Below are 21,341 nucleotides of genomic sequence, written 5' to 3'. Positions count from 1 at the left end.
CAACAAAAATATATTTTAGTGGCACTATACTAATGGCATGTTTTTAGAAAATACTACAAAAATAATATTTGGTGGCATGTTTTTAAAAATTGTCACAGAGCCACAAATATAAAAGGCTCCAATAACATTTCAATAAAAAAATGTCACATCATTACAATAAGAATGTGATTTAATAGCATTAATTTTATGACATTTTATAAAAGAATGACACAAAAAATTATTTTAATGACATTTATAAAAAAAAATGCCACTAAACTGTAGTAGTATGGCATTTTTAAAAAAATTTCAATAAAAAGTGTCATTGAACCAATGTTGCCCGTAAGTGGTGGTTATTGGGAGTTGTGACAACATGATTTGGAATTAAAATCAGAGAAGTGAAAAACAAAAGGGAAAGAGAAAAAAAAACAAAAACACCGTCTTTTTAAAATCCCTAGTTTATATTTCTATATCTTGTTCGTCATTGATAAAAATCACCGAAGTTATCCATCGCACTTCCCTTCTCACAATGTTTTCTATTAGCACGCTGTCTTTGTTTAATTTGGAACAATTTGGTACTCAACTTGTGAATAAAGCCAAGTGTCTCTGACTGTCAGGCCTAATTAGGGGGTTTGATGAACCTTTATTTTTTTTGTGTGCATATTACCTGTTTGACAAAATGCCCAAATGAAAGGGCATTGATTTGAGTTCCTTTGCTGAAATTTTGGAGCTTCTAATGGGTCAATTTGAGATGTCATTTAATTGAAATCAAACATTGGCTAGTATTACAAAAGACTTGTTTGTAGTTCTCCCCTGTTTGTAGATGCTGGAAGTGAAGATAACTTATGCTTCTGCTAGGAGTCCAAATGATCTTGACAATAAATTTCTCCTTACTATGGTTACCTAGGGTCTTTGATTGAGTATCCAATAGTTTTGTGAACATGATAAATGTTGACTTCACAGCCAAACAAAGAAGACTATAAATAACAGGATAAGATGGCTCACCTTAATATGGAGATGAGATACCCACTTCATAGATTGAAAAGCAATTTGCAGAAAACAGGATTATATGGAGTTTGTGGGCATGACTGAATTTAATGTTTCTCCTTATTTCCGTCTATAGCATAAATAAAGAAAATGCGGTACAGGCATATAATAAAGAAAAACAATATAAACTTTGGCTTTAAAAGTCTCCACTATTTGTTTGTTATGATTTAAAATAATCATACCATACGCATGATCGCCAATTCTATGAGACATATTTTTTTAAATGTGCATATCATATGTTTGATTAAAATGTAAATTAATCTTGATCTTGGTTTATTGTTTTTTATCATTTTTTGTTGTACTAATAAATTGGAAGGAGAATGGAAAATTTTCTAATGAAACTTTTGAATCTATATGTATGTGTAGAAACAGAGCACTGATTACAAACCTTGGGTCTTTGCATGTGTTAGTTGGTTGTGTTTTTATTTTTTATTTTTTGAAATATTCTTGTGTTTAATTGCTTGAGTAATCTAACGATTGTCAGTTCAAAGCACTATTGAAGATCTTAAAATGTATGAACCAACTCTCTCTCTCTCTCTCTATGTTAAGCCTTCATGTTCTATTGATCCTTGATTTAGGTTTTTTTTTTTTTTTTTTTAATAAGGGATCATCTATCATGCTATATCAACTAACTTTGATTCACTCCAAGGCCTTTAACATCTTTTCTTTTTATTATTATTATATATAAATATATAGCATATCCTCTCTAAAATGTGAATTGGCTAATTATATCATTGTTTATACCAATATAATTTTTTTGAATTTGTGACAGGGGTTTCAAATCCTGTGCTAAAAAGAAATCAACAAATGCAACTAAGAGAGATAAAACAAAGGTGATTTCTTTTTAAGTATTAGGCTAATCACTTAAGTGATGATTAGATTTAGATATTTCATTTTTTGCTTCATATTATGACAGATTAAAGCCTGGGAAGAAAATGAAAAATGAAAAATTCATTTTTGCTTTTTCCTTATGTACTATTCATTTTATGGTGATGCTGTTAGCTTCTTTCATTTCATAGTTTTACCATTGATCAATTTGTAGCATAAGTGAAAAGTACCTTATATACTAATATTGGTGAGCTACTATAAAGTATTATCTACTAATGATTATTATAAATTCAATGGAAGGGATTTACTTGTGATATGTTGAGCTCTTTCTATTTGTTTCTAATTTTGCTTTTTAGATAGCGTATTTTTTTTCTTACTTGTTGAGTTTTGCTTTATTGCATAGCGTCATCATCAAAGCATTTGAAGAGCATATTTATGAGGCCCCATTCTAATTTGTATAGACACTTCTATGAGGCTAATTCTAGCAATTACAAGGAGCTTATAAGAGCTGCATTTGGACATTGACTTCCACAAATATAATTAAAGTAATATAGCGATACACGCTTTTCATGGATATGAATGTTACTCTTTTTTTTTTGGACATGTAAATATTGTATTTGTTTAATTTTTGTTTATGATATATGATAATGATATTCACTTTTTCAAAATAGGAACAATGTTCCGATTTTATTTTATTAGTTAAGAACAATATTGTTGTATTTGAATCAATTGTCATTATATATGAAATTTTATTTGTTTATCTTGCAAACCAAAATATCAATGGAGTGAATTTTGAAAAATAATTATTTATTTATTTTGTTTTTCAATTTATCTCCATTTATGGCTTAAATGAGTGGTGAAACATTGGCACTTTGAGTTGTCACTGAAAACTGGATCTAATGACATTTATAAAAGTCACTGAAAATATCAATTATGGTATAAGGAGTGCCATTAAAAAAGTATGTAGTGACATTTTTTAAATTATAAGTCTTTTTTAATGGCATTTGGTAGTGTCACAAATAGTGTCTATCATGATATTAAAGTGTCATTGAAAGTCTTTAACCTTGATAGTGTAATGACACTTGCAAGTTTCACTGAGTTGCCACTAATATCTACCATGGCATGAGTATAAATAGCACTTGTTCAAAACGCCACAAGGCTAAAAAAATGTCACTAGAGGAATAATTTTGTGACACTTTCAAGTATCATTGAACTAAGAAAATGTTGTAGTGTAAACCATTTAATTAATTTTTGTATTACTCTAAATTAAAAATAAATATTTTTTTACAAGGGTACCAAGCCGTACCTGTACCCTACTTTTTTTTATTTTTTTTATTTTATCATATCAACATATCCTGTATCATATACCAGTACCAGTACTCGTATTCATATCATGCTTCATAGGATGAAGATGCCAGAGAGAATAAAATGGGAGTCAAGATCCTCCCCTTGCGATTCCTCCTTGCACTCCCTCTTTGCAGGGTCTTCGGGCCCACTTTTAGGCCCAATTTTGATAATCCGAACCGTTCTTATTTTAAGATTTATTCAGTATATCATACCTGTAAAAAATCAAGTTGATCGGATTTCAGAAAGCATGTGTTCGGAAAAATCGAACTAAAAACTATTTTTTTAAAGAATTTAATAAACAGTTTTCCGAACACATACTTTCTGATATCCGATCAACTTGATTTTTTACAGGTATGATATACTGAATAAATCTTAAAATATAAACGGTTCGGATTATCAAAATTGGGCATAAAAGTGGGCTCGAAGGCCCTGCAAGAAGGGATGCAAGGAAGGAGTGCAAGAGGAGGATTCCAATTCATAAAATGGACGGAGCTAACTAGATTAGATAGGGTGTACGCTAGTAAATGAAAAGTTTAGTATACTTAATTAGATGACATGGCATTAAATGGTTGGTTGACTGTAAATTATGGAATTTACAGATGAATTGTAAATAAGTTAATCTTCCTGTCATTGTATCTTCGCATGATCATTGTCAATAAATTTTCCTTTCTTCACTGCTTCAAAAAAAAAAGTTAATCTTCCTGTCTATATGGGGTGGTACATTCTAACATGATCCTCTATTTCCAAATTAATAGACAAATGTCATTCGTATAATGGAAATATTCTCAAACATTGACAGTCAAATCTTCAAGACAACAATAAAGAGAGTTTAAGGCAAGAAATAGAATATGTTGTCCATATCAATCATGACCTAGATTAATTTTACATGGGTCCAATATAAGAAATACACAAGTTTTGCCATCAGCATAAACAAACAAAAGGTAGAGAAAGAAACAACGATAACGAGCAACACATAATTATTCTATATGTATATATGTAGGTACCATTTTTTTTTTACTTTTACACTTCTATGCAGAAGGGTAAGAAGCCATCATTGCAATACCGCATAAGCCTTCCTTGGCAGTAACATCTCTTTGCATCATTATGTATCCTTCCTCACCCCATCCTGTGCCCCAAGAGTTCTTAACTAACCAGTACTTAGTTCCATCGGTAGCAGTCCCATAGCCAACAGCGGTTACACCATGGTCTAGACTAGTGCCACACTGTCCTGTAAAAACTCCACTTGAGTAGAATTGGAAGGCAAAACCACTAGCATCAATGGCAACAGAGACTGGTTGATTAGCAACAGCTTTTAGTAGTGCACTCTCACTATTGGCAGGAACATCTTGATACCCAGTAATTTTGGCTGCATGGTTTGCTGCCTTGTTGGTGTTGCAAGTGCCATCAGTTCCTTGGTATGGGTAGTTTGTTTCAGTGGTGAGGCCACGATTTTGTTTGATAAATTTAAAGGCATCATCCATAAGGCCACCGTTACACCCTTGATCTTGGCCAGTAGTATCGCAGTCAACTAGCTCTTGCTCAGATAGGGAGATTAACTTACCAGTTGTTAATTGGTTAATTCCTTCCATGGCTGCCACGGCTGAAAAGGCCCAACAACATCCTATATATATGGTGAAAGAAAGATGGTTAGCTAGGAAACATCAATTTTACTTTTTTGTTCTTGAATTTTCTTGAGAAATTAATTGTTACTTTTTTTTTTTTTTTTTTCGATCAGCAAAAATTAATTGTTACTTACCACACTGGCCTTGGTCCTTGATAGGTGTCACCGCACCTTTCTTCCTCCAGTCCATGGTAGCTGGCACTGCAGTCATATTTTCATATTTGAATGATGTGGCAACATTTGAGCAAACATGGCTCTTGAACCTGTTGCGCAATTTGAACTCTTCATTGGTAAGATCTGCAAACAGGTTGACTCCAAGCTTGTATGGCTTGTTTGAGGCTTTATTAAAAGATTCAATTTGTTCGACATTGGCCTTGAATATGTTGTAACGTGACTCTTTCTCAGCAGTATCCTTATACACACGTCCATAGTGAGCCATCCATAGCTCATGCCTCTCATACATTGATGCCTCTTGGGCTTGGAAAGAGCGAGATGCAACAGTGTGGCAAGCCAAAGAACCCAAAATGAATGATAGCAAAGCCAACTGGCAAATGCTATTCTTGGATTTGGAATCCATTATATGGTTCTGCTAATGAGAGATTGCTACAAAGGATTACTAATAGATAGACTGATTATGAACTGGAAGACACCGATCTTGAGGTTTATATAGAGATATAGTATTTTGTCTTAATGCATGCTATTCTTGAATTTTGTTTTGGAAAAGTGTTGCTCTCTACGTGCCTTAATAAAATGGCTTGATTAGTTTATGTTGCTTGATTTGATAGGATTCATTCTCCATAACTATAATCATATCTTCGTAATTATCTACATAATAACAGTTAAATAATTGTTACCCCTTTTATTGGTAAATTACCAGTAGGTCATATTTTTTGAACTTATTATCTTATTAATAAATTTATCAAATAATAAATTTATTAATCTCTTATTTTTATGAATAAATTTACAGTAATAAAATAAGACTGATTGGTAAATATATGGAGTTTAGATCTTTTCTTAATTTATGTATCAAGCCATATATATGTTTTCAACGTGCCGTTTCGTTCATCAGTCAATGTGAAAGAATTCACCATGTATACATAATTATTATTTTTGATTGATAATTTTTTTTTTATTGAAGCTAAAAAGAATACAAGAAGTGCACAAAATACATCAACAAAGAGCAGCCAAAGACCAATACCAGCATCATCGCTAAGGGAGCGTTTCATAATTAGGTTAGTACATGCACCTAAGCCAATCATCACCACAATTAGATGGTTTGTTAAGCTATATCATTTTGGAGAGATAGCAGCACAGTTGTGGCAAAAAAATAATTAAAATATTATATTTTTTTCATAATTTTGTAAAATTTTTTTCTGCTACAACTGCTATTTCCCTTATCATTTTTCCTCAAAAGTTTCAAGATGCCAATGTGATAAAAATATCATTAGAAGCTTAATTTGAAGCAAAAATTTGTTTCATTTAGGACACTGAACATTAAAATGTAACTCACACCTCCAAAATTCGGTGTCACTTGTCTCCCCATCTCAAATGTAGTCTTGGTTGTACAATATGATCATATTCTCACTACAACATATGAGAGTTTTAGAAATCAAATTCTATCATCGTGAGGATAGTCATTAAAAGATCGTCTCGAAAAGTCAAAAATAAGGCTTTTAACGATAAAATTTTGAAAATGTCACTAATAAATACACTTTTAGGGACAAAATAATTTGATCTCAAAATAGTTTATTTTTTGAAACAAAAAATTTGGTCTTAAAAAGATAATAATTCATCACTTATGTTCAATTTTCGTTGTTAAAAATATAATGACGATACTTTTTGTAATAAAAATATTTGGTCTCTAAAAATAATTTTGTCCATAAATTTTAGTCTCTAAAACTTTAATTTTTTATAGTGTCTCCATTAGGGCCGGTCCTGAATTTTTGTACACCCTATGCGAATTTTAAAAATAAGACCTCTGTACATATTAAAATAAATTATTAATAAAATGATACGTATGCATATTTTTTTTCATTGTTAATATTCACATAAAGCTTGGTTGCATAAATAAACTCTAAAATTATATATTAAAATTTATTTATATAAATTAAGATAAAAACAATATTACAAAAACTAAATAATAATAAATAATAAAAAGAGAAAGAAAAAAAAGGACGTTTTGTTGCTTTGAAACTCAAAACGATAAAAACATGGTTTAATTGGTTAATAGTTTAACAAATTCAATTTTCCAACCCACACACAAAATATATATATTGATATGGATAGGCCCATAAGGCTTACAGCCCACAGCAAACAATCCCAAACCCATCGCTTGGGACCCATAACATAACCCGGCTAGCAAAGCCCAGGACAGCTGGAGGCCATTTGGGCATGGAGGGCCAATGACATTCGGACACATGGCAGGTGAAACACAGGCCACATCAGCAGACAAAGATCTGCAGAGTTATTGCCACAACACATCACCATTAATGCAGCTCATCACAGCATTTATTACGACAACACCTTCCCATCGGAACAGAGCCCCCTCACCTTGAACAAGGTAAGCTACGGCACAGGCTTTCGGCGGAGGGGGGCACGTCGCAAGGGACAGTGAAATGATTACCAAAGGATATAAGCAAGAATCGAAGACAAGAGGAAGGTTAAGCGTTTCTATCTCTCTCTATATATATATTTCCTTCTTCCTCTACTGATTTGCTCGCCGGAGGGTTCACTGGGGGACTACCCCGTTCCCCTTTGGACTTGCTTGCAAGTCATCTGGTGGAATCATCCACCTAGATCGGAACTTGAAGAGCTTGGACCAGCCCGACCCATCTACCCAGGACGAACTGCATCATCAGTTGGCGCCGTCTGTGGGAACTTGTGGTTTATTCGTGCGCTAGTTGTGTTCACTATCGCCAGAGCCCCCTTTTCTTCTCATTACCTTTTCCTCTCACCCGTCCAGGTGTATGGTCACGACTAGATCCATGGCTTCTCACCATAATACCGCTGATCATCAAACAGACCTTCCCCATCCAAACAACCCACCACAGTACATCATCGAACTTACCAACAGCATTAACCGCATGGCCGAGCAAAACCAGGCCCTGATCAGTGCTTTACTCCAAAGAAACCTCCCCGCTCCACCTCCAGATATTCCACCCAACCAAGAAAGAACCCCGGTCGACACTGCTCTACAACCCCCTCCGCTCAACCCAGAAGGTTTACAACCTTCTCCTCCTCCACATATGAGCCTACCACCTCCACCCCCACGCCCGTCAGTCGTGGCACTAGCCCCTGAGGGGGAAGCCAGCAACGTCCAGCCTCCATTGACCGACCATGGCGACAAAATTCCCCTCTAGGACGCTGAACTCCGAGCTATGAAGCTCCAACTACAAGGGGTCATGCAAAACATTCAGCACAAGCCCTCAGTCACCGCCAACTCGCCTTTTGTTGCCTCCATCCAGGACAAACCATTGCCCGCCAGGTTCAAAATGCCCACCATTGACTCTTTCGATGGCACGACGGACCCAGTCGACCATCTGGAAACCTACCGCACCCTCATGATCCTCCATGCTTTCCCTGACGAGATCATGTGCCAAGCTTTTCCCGTGACACTGAAGGGATCAGCTCGGTTGTGGTTTAGCCAGTTACCGGCGGACTCCGTCTCCACCTTTCAACACCTCAGTGACTCTTTCCTGAGCCATTTTATCGGAGCCCAGCGTCAGAGACGCCCAGCCACCCAACTCCTTAACATTCGTCAGACTGAGGGGGAGTCGCTCCGCAGCTTCGTCACCCGCTTCAACACCGAAGCCCTTTAAGTAGCGGAGAACGACGACAAGGTCATCCTCACGGCTTTCATAGCCGGCCTACGGTCGTCCGATTTTCTTTTCTCCCTCTCCAAAAACCCTCCAACCACCATGGCAGCCCTACTTTCCAAAGCCCAGAAATATATGAATGCTGAAGATTCCCTGGCCGCTCGGCAGGAGCCAATCACTAAAAATCTGACCCCCAGAGACAAGAGGAAAGACTCAGAACCCAGGACCGCCCAGTATAATAGCCAAACACCCCATTATAATGACCAACCCCACCGAGCCGACCGGTCAGCTCCGACCCGACCGCCCGGTCGATTTGAGCGGTACACACCACTCAACTCTCCCATGGAACACGTCCTCAATCAGATCCAGCGGGATTACCCCCTCAAGTGGCCCCTACCTTCACGAAACCCTTCCAATCGGAAAGATCAGTCCAAATACTGCCGTTTCTACCAAGACCATGGCCATACCACCGACGAGTGTATTAACCTCAAAGATCAGATCGAGACCTTCATACGTCAGGGCCGCCTCAGCCGATTCACAGACACCTGCCCTCAGCAGAGGCAAAGAACCGACCTTCCCAGGAACAATCGCCGGCATACACCACCCCGGAACCAAGCCCCACCTAACCAAGGCCATGATCGCCCACCGCCACAGCTTCGACCTCCAGGCAATCCCCCTCCACCAGTCAGAGAAATCAGAGTCATTTCAGGCGACCTTGCTTGCAGGGGACCATCCCGCTCAGCTCAGAAGGCAGAGCTCAGAAAAATAAGGCAAGGCTCAAACAAAGTAGTGGCGACGGTGGACCGACCTTCCAAACAGTCAAAACTGTGGATCGAACCCATCACCTTCACGGACACCGACTGTGCAGGAGTCCGTTACCCACATGATGACCCCCTTGTCATTTCTGCCATCCTCTCCAACTACAAGGTCAGATGAGTTCTCATAGACAACGGGAGCTCTTCAGACATCATCTTCCTTATTTGCTTTCGCCAGCTCAAGATTGGGGAAGAAAGCTTGTCTCCCCTCCAAACCCCTCTGGTCGGTTTCACCGGCGACCGTGTGACCTCCATCGGATCCATCAATCTACCTATAACCATTGGCGAACACCCGAGGCAGACCACTAAGTTGTTCACCTTCCTTGTGGTCGACTGCCCCTCTGCTTACAACATCATCCTTGGCCGCACAGCCCTAAACGCCTTCCAAGCCATCACATCCACTTATCACCTTGCCATCAAATTTCCTACCGATCTTGGCGTCGGAACTATCAAAGGAGAACAGACCGTGGCCCGGGAGTGTTATGTCGCCTCACTCAAAGAAGTCAAGCTGAAAGAGGCCATGATCATCGAAGGGCTTGACGTCCGAGACGAGGACGAGCTGGTTAGAGGAGAATCTGTGGAGGAACTTGTTGAAGTTAACATTGATCCCACCAACCCAATCAAAACTGCCAAAATCGGCAGCCAACTACCTTTCCAAGCCAAGGCCAACCTTACCGCTCTCCTGACCGAGCACAGAGATGTATTCGCCTGGACCCGTTCAGACATGCCAGGCATTGACCCCTCCTTCATAACCCATCGCCTCAACATCGAACCCCACTTTCGACCTCACCGCCAGAAGCAACGCATTTTCCATCCGGAGAGCAACATTCTTATAGCCGCAGAAGTTAACAAGCTCCTCGAGGCCCAATTCATCAAAAATGTGGACTACCCTAGATGGTTGTCCAACGTGGTCCTCGTCCGCAAACACAATGGCAAATGGCGACTCTGTGTCGATTACTCTGACCTGAACCAAGCTTGTCCCAAAGACAGCTACCCCCTTCCCTGCATCGATCTACTGGTCGACGCCACGGCTGGTCATCAAATGCTCAGCTTCATGGATGCCTTCTCTGGGTACAACCAAATCCTGATGCACACATCTGATCAGGAACACACATCATTCATTACCGACCGAGGTACCTACCACTATTGTATAATGCCGTTCGGGTTGAAGAATGCTGGGGCTACCTATCAACGGCTGGTTAATATCATTTTCCATCACCAAATAGGCCGGAATATGGAAGCCTACGTCGACGACATGCTAGTCGAAAGCAAACATTCCTCCGATCACCTCACTGACTTACGAGAGACCTTCGCCACCTTGCGTAAGTACCAGATGAAGCTCAACCCAGAGAAGTGCGCCTTCGGCGTAAGATCTGAAAAGTTTTTGGGTTTTATGGTCAGTCAGCGTGGCCTTGAAGCTAACCCTGAGAAGATCAAGGCCTTGGTTGAGATGCAGTCACCTAGGACGGTCAAAGAAGTTCAAAGACTCACCGGCCGAGTGGCGGCCCTCAACCGCTTCATTTCCCGTGCAACAGACAAGTGCCTACCATTCTTTAAAGTTCTTCGGCAGACTTTTGAATGGACAGCTGAATCCGAAGAGGCCTTCCAATAGTTAAAGTAATGCATGGCCAATCCTCCCCTTCTTTCACAAGCAATCACGGTCGAGCCCCTCTTCCTCTACTTAGCAGTGTCGAACACCGTAGTCAGTGCAGCACTCCTCAGAGAAAATGGCTCAATCCAACGGCCGGTCTATTACATCAGTCGGGCTCTCAGGGGAGCGGAGCAGAACTACCCCTTATTAGAAAAACTGTCCCTGGCCTTGGTCATTGCCTCCAGACGACTCCGCCCATACTTCCAAGCCCACTCCATAGTGGTCCTCACCGACCAACCCCTGAAAAAGGTCATGCAGCAACCAGAACTCTCAGGCAGACTAATGCAGCGGTCAGTAGAACTCAACCAGTTCGACATCTCCTACCGCCCTTGGACAGCAATCAAGGGGCAAGCTGTAGCTGACTTCATCCTGGAGTTCACCAATCCGGCCCTGACTACTACCCCTACATTCCCACCAACTCCAACAGAGCCAGAAGATCCTCATTCTTGGACTCTCAATGTCGACGGTTCGTCTCGCAGAGAAGGAAGTGGGGCCGGCCTCATCCTCACCTCCCCCGAGGGTGGCTATTTCAAATGTGCCCTCCGTTTCTTGTTTGAAGCAAGCAACAATGGGGCCGAGTATGAGGCATTGATAGTAGGACTCCGCCTTGCCAAGGACATTGGTGTCAACCACCTCCGAGTATTCAGCGACTCCCAGCTCGTCATCGGTCAGATGACGGGGGACTTCGACACCAAGGAAGACACAATGCGAGCTTATAGGGATATGGCACTCCCCCTTGTTCGCCTCTTCAATACCTTCCACATCAGGCACATACCTCGGGCGAAAAACTCCAAAGCAGATGAGATGGCTCAGCTGGCCTCTGCTGACCATCCTAATCTCAGCCATGATGTCCGTCTCGAATATCTACACCACCCGGCCATTTCACCCGACCTGCAAGCTGTACAGTTCATCCAAAACGAAGGCATTCTCCTATTCTTGACCACGGGGGCACTCCTAGATGACCAACAGCAGGCAGCCAAAGTCCGATCCCGAGCATCCAATTATATCATTGTCGATGGTATATTGTACAAGCGCGGTTTTTCCCGACCATATCTATGGTGCCTCAATCCAGCTCAAGCAACTTATGTAATGCAGGAGATCCATGAGGGAATTTGTGGTAATCATTCAGGCGGCAGGTCCCTTGCCCACAAGATACTCCGTACTGGGTATTTTTGGCCAACTCTTAATCAGGATACAACCGATTTCGTGCTCAAATGCGATAAATGTCAACGTTTCGCCAACATCCCCCATGCTCCTCCTACAGAGTTAATCACACTCTACAGCCCTTATCCGTTTGCCAAATGGGGGATCGACTTGGTTGGTCCACTTCCCACCAGTCGAGGCCAGACCAAGTTCGCGATTGTCGCCATTGATTACTTCACCAAGTGGGTCGAGGCCGAACCCCTTGCCACAATCACCGAGCGGAACACCACCAGGTTTATCTGGCAATCGATCGTTTGCCGATTTGGCATCCCTCAAGCCATCATCTCCGACAACGACAAACAATTCGATAACGCGAAGTATAGAAAATTTTGTGCAGATCTCCAGATTCAACCATGCTTCTCTTCCCCCGGTCATCCCCAAGCAAATGGCCAAGTTGAGGTCACCAACCGTTCCCTTCTGAAAATCATCAAAACTAAGCTCGAAGCTGCTAAAGGCCTTTGGGCTGAGGAACTACCAAATGTACTCTGGGCTTACCGAACCACTGCTCGCACTCCAACTGGGGAAACCCCTTTTCGCTTAACATATGGCGCTGAGGCGGTTATTCCGGTAGAAGTCGGTCTGCCCACCCCCAGGGTTTTACATCCGGATCTCGCCTCAACCGAAGAGCTCCATCGAACAGACCTGGACCTCATCGAAGAGCTCAGAGAGACTGCTGCTGTCAGATTGGCATCGTACCAACAGAAAATGAGAACACACTACAACCGCAGAGTTCGACCACGAGAGTTCTCTATAGGGGACCTTGTCTTGAGAGAAGCGACTCTTGCCACAAAGAATCCAACCGAGGGCAAACTGGCAGCCAAATGGGAGGGACCCTACGTTGTGAAAGCCCGACCACGACCAGGCACTTACCGACTTCAAGACATGAAAGGCCGAGACCTCCCCCATCCCTGGAATGCGAAACATTTGAAGCGTTACTATCAATGAGTTCATACTTTTGTATTGTCAACATTGTTGTATTTTCCTCTTTAAAACATAATGCAAATTTCGACCGAAGTTCTCAGCTTTTATAATTCAACTGTCTAAATGTCGCTCCCATGACACTTTCACTTGCAGCACTCAAAGCCTCGTCCAGACCGAGCACTCAAAGCCTCGGCCAGACCGAGCACTCAAAGCCTCAGCCAGACTGAGCACTCAAAACCTCAGCCAGACGGAGCACTCAAAGCCTCGGCCGGACCGAGCACTCAAAGCCTCAGCCGGACCGAGCACTCAAAGCCCGGCCAGACCGAGCACTCAAAGCCTCAGCCAGACTGAGCACTCAAAGCCTCGGCCAGACCAAGTACTCAAAGCCTCAGCCAGACCGAGCACTCAAAGCCTCGGCCAGACCGAGCACTCAAAGCCTTGGCCAGACTGAGCACCCAAAGCCTCAGCCAGACTGAGCATTCAAGGCCTCGGCCAGACTGAGCACTTCAAAGCCTCGGCCAGACTGAGCATTCAAAGCCTCAGCCAGACTGAACACTCAAGGCCTCAGCCAGACTGAGCACTTCAAAGCCTCAGCCAGACTGAGCACTTTAGAAGCCTCAGCCGAACTGAGCATTCAAAGCCTCAGCCAGACTAAGCACTTCAAAGCCTTAGCCAGAACTGAGCACTTCATGCTGAGATCATTCTAACCACGAAATTTCGTAAAGCAGGACCACGTTTTTAACACTCAGTCACATTTTGAAACTTATTCACAATTCCAGGACCACGTTTTTACTTAGTTAGATTCCAAAGGTGTTTTCACGTATTTCATTTACTAATCAGATTATCTCTCATCCCACCCAGATTGTTTCTCCGATCTCTTCTCTACAAGTTTACAATTAACCGTTTAGTTACGATTTGCAACCTACTTTTCTGTCCTCATCCATGGATTCTTCATCCATACTTATTAAACTGGAAGTACTAACCCCATTCGAATATTATGTTCTACAATTTCATAATCCAATTTTTCAATAAACCACTATCATCCTTTCAATTTTCATACAAATCCAATCTCACTCTGCAGGGAGGAACTTTTAACTTAACTTTGCATGAAATTTTTATTGCATAATTTTTATGACCAGTTTTCATGACAAGACTTCATTCATTTTAGACAATACAGGCCAACACAGTCAACTGACAACATAAGAGAAATTTTATTCATTTACAATGTGTACACAAGTTCATTACAATTAAAAAAAAAAAAAAAAAAACAAACAAACAAACAAACAAACACAGAGAGGGGGCTTTTCATCTCCCTTGGTTATTCCTCCTCGCTGGATACAAGCTCTTCTTCTTCAATGCCCTCGTCTAGGGGGGTTTGGGCCACATCATCTTCACCAATCGTTACACTACTCAGGTCCAAGTCTGGGAACAGCTCTTCAGCTCTGCGTTTGAACATCTTCCAACCGCTATCCCAGAACTCAGCCATTTCGTGCTTGTAGAAGTCTGACTGTTGGAAGCTCTCAATAACTTCTGCCTCCGTCCTACCTCCAGCAGTCGTCCTTGATGGGCCCATCCCCCTAGATTCTTGCCCAGCCAGGTTCCTGGCGACTGCGACATCTACTGCCATTTGAAATTCGGGAGACCCTTTGTATTACTCCACTGCTGCGACGTACAGATCGGGGTAGGCCGCCCTCTCAAAAGCTGTCTTCGCCCTTTCTTCGTCCAGCTCTCTCTGCAAGGCCCCCCTTTCAGCAGCCGCCGTTACCTTTTCCTCTTCCATTCCCTTCCTCAAACTCTCCATCTCCGCCATCGCCTTCGCCTTCTCTGCTTCCAACTCCCTCACAAACCTCCCATTCTCCTCCTCTGCTTTAGCGCGCTCATCCTCCAACTCTTTCAATAGATCTCCAATTCTGGCATCTGCCTCATCTTTTTGCCTGACCAGCTCTTCATTGCTGCTCATGGCCTCTTCATGCCGCTCGACCGTAACGGCGCAGGCTCTTTCAGACTCCTCCAACTTTTTCTGTTCGCCAGCCAGTTGGAACTCGAGCGACACGACCTTACGGCGTGTGTCCTCCAGCCCCAACTTGACTGCTTGCAGCTCAGCATGGGCAGTCTTCCAGTCGGCACTCTCCATCTTCAACTTGGCCAACTGGGCCTTGGCCTCTTCAGCTTTTAGCTTGGCAGCCCCTGCTTTCTTTAGAAGGGTCCCTGCCAAGGTGGTTACCTCCATTTGGGCGAAGCATAACCCCTTCAGCAGGTCGGCCTCATTGAATCTAGATGCCGAGTGCAGGGCTGTCTCCTCCACAATCTTCACCAAGCGGTCTGCCCCCGCCCTGGCTGGGCCTTCTTCTCCCCCCAACCTTCCAGCTACCGCGCGAGCATGATAGATTGCCGTGGCCAGACGGACCCCTCCTTCTTGGGGTGCAGGGCCCCTTTGGGTCTGCTCCCTCCTGCTCGGCTCAGCCTCAGTCAACCCAACTCCTACTTGCATTGTCGGGGCAGTCTCCACAACCTCTAGTGTTGGGATGACCCCCACCACCTCTGGGGTATCCTTGGCCACAAGGGCCTCCACCTCAGCTGGTGCCACCTTAGCCCTCTTGGCCCCAGACTCATCTGCAGCTCCCTCTGGGGCACTCCTCTTCTTTTTCTTCTTCTTCTTCAGAGCCTCCCCCTCCTTTCTGGCCTGTTCTTTTACAGGATCTACTGGGGGCGGTCGTGGCTCAAAACTGCTTAAGTCCTTCCCCCCTAGCGGCCTTGGGAGCGATCGGATCCTCTCTCGCGCGATCAGTTGCGGCGGTCGGTCTCTTGCGCTTCCTTCAACTTCGTGGCTTTGGCAAGTATGGCCTGATCCTCTGCTTCCTAAACTTCTCTTCTCGCCTCCAATTCTACTCGGTCGAGGTTCCTACCCCTCGGCTGCGGTCCCAACCCTGCCTCAAACAATGAGGACGGCTGAACAAGCTCGTCCCATTTGGCCTTCTCTCTCTCCCTCCACTCCTTCACCCTCTTCACCCTATCTTCCGTCGTTGCCCCCAGTTTTGGCTCCATCGACCTAATGGGCACCTTCTAGATGGTGCGCACTCCCAGTCCCCCATTGGCAGACACGTAGAACTACCGTGGCCGCCACCCCTTGATCGATGTCAGCAGCCCCGCACCTACCCCCTCCCCATCACTACTTGTAGGGTGACCCACGTCTCTTGCTGCCCCGAAGCCTTATAACAGGAAAAGAACTCGTCTACCGCCATGGCTTCCCCTCCATTCGCCTTGGGCCACGCGCTAGCACAGGCCAACAAAATCTTCCATGCATTGGGCATCAGTTGCCCCAGTGCTACCTCCAGACGGTTCAGTACGTCAACCACCACTTGGGGCAGTGGCAACCTCAGCCCACCTTTTAGCGCCTCCTCGTAAAGGGAAAACTCCCCTGGCCTGGCATCAGATGGCCTTTCCCTTGATGTTGGCAGCAATAACTCCACCTCAGCTAGAATCTGGTATTTTTCCCTGATAGCCTCCAAATCCACCGCAGTAATTGTGGATTTGTCAGCCTTAGTGTGCCACTGATCCGGCTCTACCTGGCTTATTGGCCTTGGAGCCACTATCAGGGCCGACGCCTGCGATTGTCCCACCGGTTCCCCCACCCCCACCATTCGTGTCTCCGTCCTATATCGCGCTGCTAGCTCCTCTGCATCATCGTCTCCCAGGGGGTCCACCCTCACATTTACCACTTCTTCTTGTGCCATTTCTAGGGTTTGCTTACGAATCACTTCGGACGCAGGAGCAAGGAAGTTGAGAAAATGTTGTAAAGGTGTGTCGTGCGCAATGAAGGAATTAGCACTTGGGTATTTTGAGTTTTTGTAAAAAGGTAGGTGAAACGAATTATACCAAAAACCCACGGTTTACCCGTATTCCATGGATCCAAGTTAATTTTCGCCCGTTTAAAAACCTTTCAAATCAACCGCCAAAACCGCCTTTTCAAAACCCCCCCCCCGTGACCTATCGTTTTATTTCTGCTCCAACGTTTCACTTCTCCCACGATATTGCCACGTGTATGGCCACGATGCACTGTCCCCTCCCCTTATCCTGTCCTTTCCATTTCACATCATCACATGGCACACCCCCCTTTTTTGAGCCCCGCGCCGTCTTGGTCGGCACGCCCCATGCTCGGCCCCCCCCCGCTCGGCCACCCTTGCGGTCGGCACGCCTCACGGTCGACCCTTCCCGCTCAGCCACCCTCACGGTCAGCTCCCCCCGCTCGGCCACCCTTGCGGTCGGCATGCCTCACGGTCAACCCCTTCCGCTCGGCCACCCTTGCGGTCGGCACGCCTAACGGTCGGCCTCTCCGCTCGGTTCGCACTTCTCTTCCTTATTACTATTCCCTTCGTTGGACTAAAGCTGCACTCGGAAATGGGGGACTACTGACATGGATAGGCGCATAAAGCTTACAGCCCACAGCAAACAACCCCAAACCCATCGCTTGGGGCCCATAGCATAACCCGGCTAGCAAAGCCCAGGACAGCTGGAGGCCATCTGGGCATGGAGGGCCAATGACATCCGGGCACATGGCAGGTGAAACACAGGCCACATCAGCAGACAAAGATCTGCAGAGTTATTGCCACAACACATCACCATTAATGCAGCCCATCATAGCATTTATTACGACAACACCTCCCCATCGGAACAGAGCCCCCTCACCCTAAACAAGGTAAGCTACGGCACAGGCTTTCAGCGAAGGGGGACACGTTGCAAGGGACAGTGAAATGATTACCAAAGGATATAAGCAAGAATCGAAGACAAAATGAAGGTTAAGCTTTTCTATCTCTCTCTCTCTCTCTATATTTCCTTCTTCCTCTACTGATTTGCTCGCCGGAGGGTTCACTGGGGGACTACCCTGTTCCCCTTTGGACTTGCTTGCAGGTCATCTGGTGGAATCATCCGCCTGGATCGAAACTTGAAGAGCTTAGACCAGCCTGACCCATCCACCCAGGACGAACTGCATCATATATATATATATATTCAAGAAAAATTTAAAAATATAATACAAAATAAAAATTAAAACAAAATATTATTTCAATATTACTTTTCTTGTATTTTTAATTGTAAAATTACTAATTGAGTTTACCTAATCAAACTTATCTATGATATATTTTTCAATAGATGACATAGGTGGTGTTAGATAATTTAATCCAATAGCACTTAAAACTGAATGTATTATTACGTAAAAGTCAATTAAGCCCATTTGATATATATACATAATTAGTATAACTTAAAAATTTAAGTGACTAATACAGACTAAAAATTAAGAAAATTTTAAATGCTATGAGACTTACATAATTCTGACAAAATTTATAAATATTAAACATAAATGTTGATATATGCTATTATAAACTCGCTACTACTGTTATCACCACTGCCGCTACTATCATTATCGCCACCATCACACCACCACCACCACCACCGCTATCATCATTATGCTACCACTGCCACCACCACCACCACTACCACTATTACCACCACCTTTATTACTATTGTCAATATTGCCATAAGTACCACCATTATTTCATTATCGCCACTATAGATGCCAGTGTCATTACTACAACTACTACAACCCTTCACCTCTACAATCATTGCCACTGTATCCATAACCACTACCATTATTCCACTACGACGATAACCACTATCATACCAGTACCACCTGTAGACGCCCCCGAACGCCCCGGGAGGAACGAGTCCACCCGTTCTGTTCATTTGGGGTCACTACAGCTCAGGACTCTCAAATTTGTCACGGTTCTAAATCTGAACCAAAGAGTCCAAATCCGGCAAATCGTTTTGAGAAACAGATTTTTGAAAAGAAGTGCCAAACATGGACTGCTTTGCCAGATACAGAGTCGCCACCTAAATGTTTTTTTAATGGGAAATTTAGGAAACCCTGACTCGGTGCCAAAGGCCACGTGTCCGTCATCACCAAAGTTGCCTCGGCTCGGGAACTTGGGTACGATTGGGGAAGGTCACTTCGTGAGCACCCCCGCTCGCCCGATCAAAGATCGGCCTCTACTAACCATGATATCTATTTTTGAAAACTTTGTGTATCCTTATTCCGGTTATTAGCCTAGGTTACTATGTGATGCACACAGCATATAAGTATAGACTGGGTCGTCCGAATTAGAACAAAACATTTCATGCTTGTTTATTTGAAAGATGGTTTGCTACTCGCAAGTAGGCTTAAAATACAGATTTTGCCACCCGCAGGTGGGCTTAGAAAAGATGGTTTTGCCACTATCTAGTGGGCTTAAAACAAACAGTTGATGATTTATTCCAATCCAAGTAACCCAGCCTTCACCCACAGGCATTCAGGCAGTTATATCACATAAGCATATAGCCTCATGGTAAGCATGCTATTCATGGCAGTCACTCACACGCATGCAAGGATGCTAAAGCATAAAAACTCACTGAGTACTCCGAGCCAAAACAGAAACTACATTAGAAATCATGCATGATCCTAAGTATACAGAAATGCCTAATGCAACACATGCAAAAATGCAAACTATAGCAGGCTCGGCTATTCTAAACATGGCATATGAAATACTACAGCTAACATGTATTCAATTTGGAATTGAAATACAAATGCAGTTAGTATGATGCGCCGAGCCCGGTGCATGCAAAACAGATGAATGATGCAAACATGCTGTCATACTGTATGCTAATTGAAATATGTCCTAATCTAACCATCATAAGCAGGTAAATAAAAGGGAAGAAAGACGTGGGGTTGGAAGACATACATCACACTCACCCACACTTATTACAATTATGCCCTCGCACAGAGGGTCCGAATAAATATACATTCCGAATAAAAGAATATTACAGTCCAAATAATGTACAAATTCCTAATTAATTAACAAATTAACTAAGAAAATAAATGAACTGGCATGCAAGCCAGTGACTGCCTTGATTCCATTCTGGATGATGAATGATGCATGCCCGGGTTGCCTTTGCGCGGAAATCCATGACGATGCCCCAATTAGCCTCTGTTTACACCTTTTCTTGAAATGCGCGCCAACCTCTAAAAAGTTGCTGATTCTTCATTTTGCTGCAACAGAGAGTAGGAAATGGACATGGCAATGTATTTTCACAGATATATGCATGCCTCGATCCTCGTGCCACCAATCACACATATCGATGCATGATGGCCGAGGGGTCGAATTGTGCAATTCAATGTAGAATGAATGCACATATAAACACAACAAGAACCTAACTCCATCATGAATAATCCGGAGTGTCGGTGACTGGGAATTGAGACACGTTCCGTCACTCGGAGTACGAAACGTACCTCGTTTCCCGTGCCCGGGCTAACTCCTATCCCGAACACGATGCAATATGCATGACATGCATGAAATGCAACTAAGATACAATCCTAACATACACAATGTTATGGAATGGCATACACAATGCAATAAGGTAATACACAACCGAGCATACACAATGCTATGGATGAAATGGCATGCGCAATGCAATAATGGGCTTACACCAACATGAGAGAGCCTCAGCCACACTCACATAGGAGGCCATCAGATGAAAATAAGATAACTCGAAATGCGTGCATGCGTGCACGCAAACCGAGGACCGACCCTCAGGCACCGAAATGCCACTCTAATGAGACATGGCAAAGACATGGAATATGGCACACTATAATGCAAAAATCAGAGGTAAAATGAGATGCAAAACAGCCCCGAAACCCGGTAAAATGAAACCCGATGCATGGAACGAGCCCCGAAACTTGGATTTTGGCGCATGAAATGGCCTATAGCTATGCAATGCATGCACAATTTGAACATGAGATGAAAATACAGAAGCAAGGCAGCCCCTAGATAAGAATTTTTACAGTTCAAAGCATGGCCAAACAGCAAACACAAATAGGGCAAAAATAGCATGCAAAAATGGCCCTAAATGTGAGATAATGAAACAACTCACAGCTTCTGACCCCAAACAGATTAGGGCCCTTCAACAAAGTTGAAGAGGGGCCCAAAATATGATCTTTTACAGTTTATGATAAACCACAAAAACCAGCACAGGTATGGCTAAACTCTCATGCAAGAAATGGGCCAAAAGATGGCCAAAGAAGCAAGTAC

General features: G+C 43.3%; 1 protein-coding gene across 1 annotated transcript; it reads right to left on the bottom strand.

Annotated features, from left to right (window-relative positions):
• Nucleotides 1–4,226: 4,226 nt before the first annotated feature.
• On the bottom strand, nucleotides 4,227–5,466 carry LOC114312411 (senescence-specific cysteine protease SAG39-like). The gene is made up of 2 exons (XM_028258635.2): nucleotides 4,955–5,466; nucleotides 4,227–4,819 (listed from the first exon to the last, which is right to left on the bottom strand). Exons 1-2 carry the CDS (start codon nucleotides 5,394–5,396, stop codon nucleotides 4,227–4,229), a joined length of 1,035 nt encoding a protein of 344 aa, XP_028114436.2. The 5' UTR covers nucleotides 5,397–5,466.
• Between the last annotated feature and the right edge of the window lie 15,875 nt (nucleotides 5,467–21,341).

Source organism: Camellia sinensis, chromosome 5, assembly GCF_055761805.1.
Source record: "Camellia sinensis isolate YWXY chromosome 5, ASM5576180v1, whole genome shotgun sequence".
Taxonomy (NCBI): Eukaryota; Viridiplantae; Streptophyta; class Magnoliopsida; order Ericales; family Theaceae; genus Camellia; species Camellia sinensis.
The sequence above is the reverse complement of the archived record's forward strand: the minus strand, read 5'-3'. Positions and strand labels throughout refer to the sequence as shown.

Coding starts and splice junctions, on each gene's coding strand:
- LOC114312411 (XM_028258635.2), bottom strand. CDS start 5,396: ATGGATTCCAAATCCAAGAATAGCATTTGCCAGTTGGCTTTGCTATCA. Junction 4,820..4,954: donor CAAGGACCAAGGCCAGTGTG/GTAAGTAACAAT, acceptor CCATATATATAG/GATGTTGTTGGGCCTTTTCA.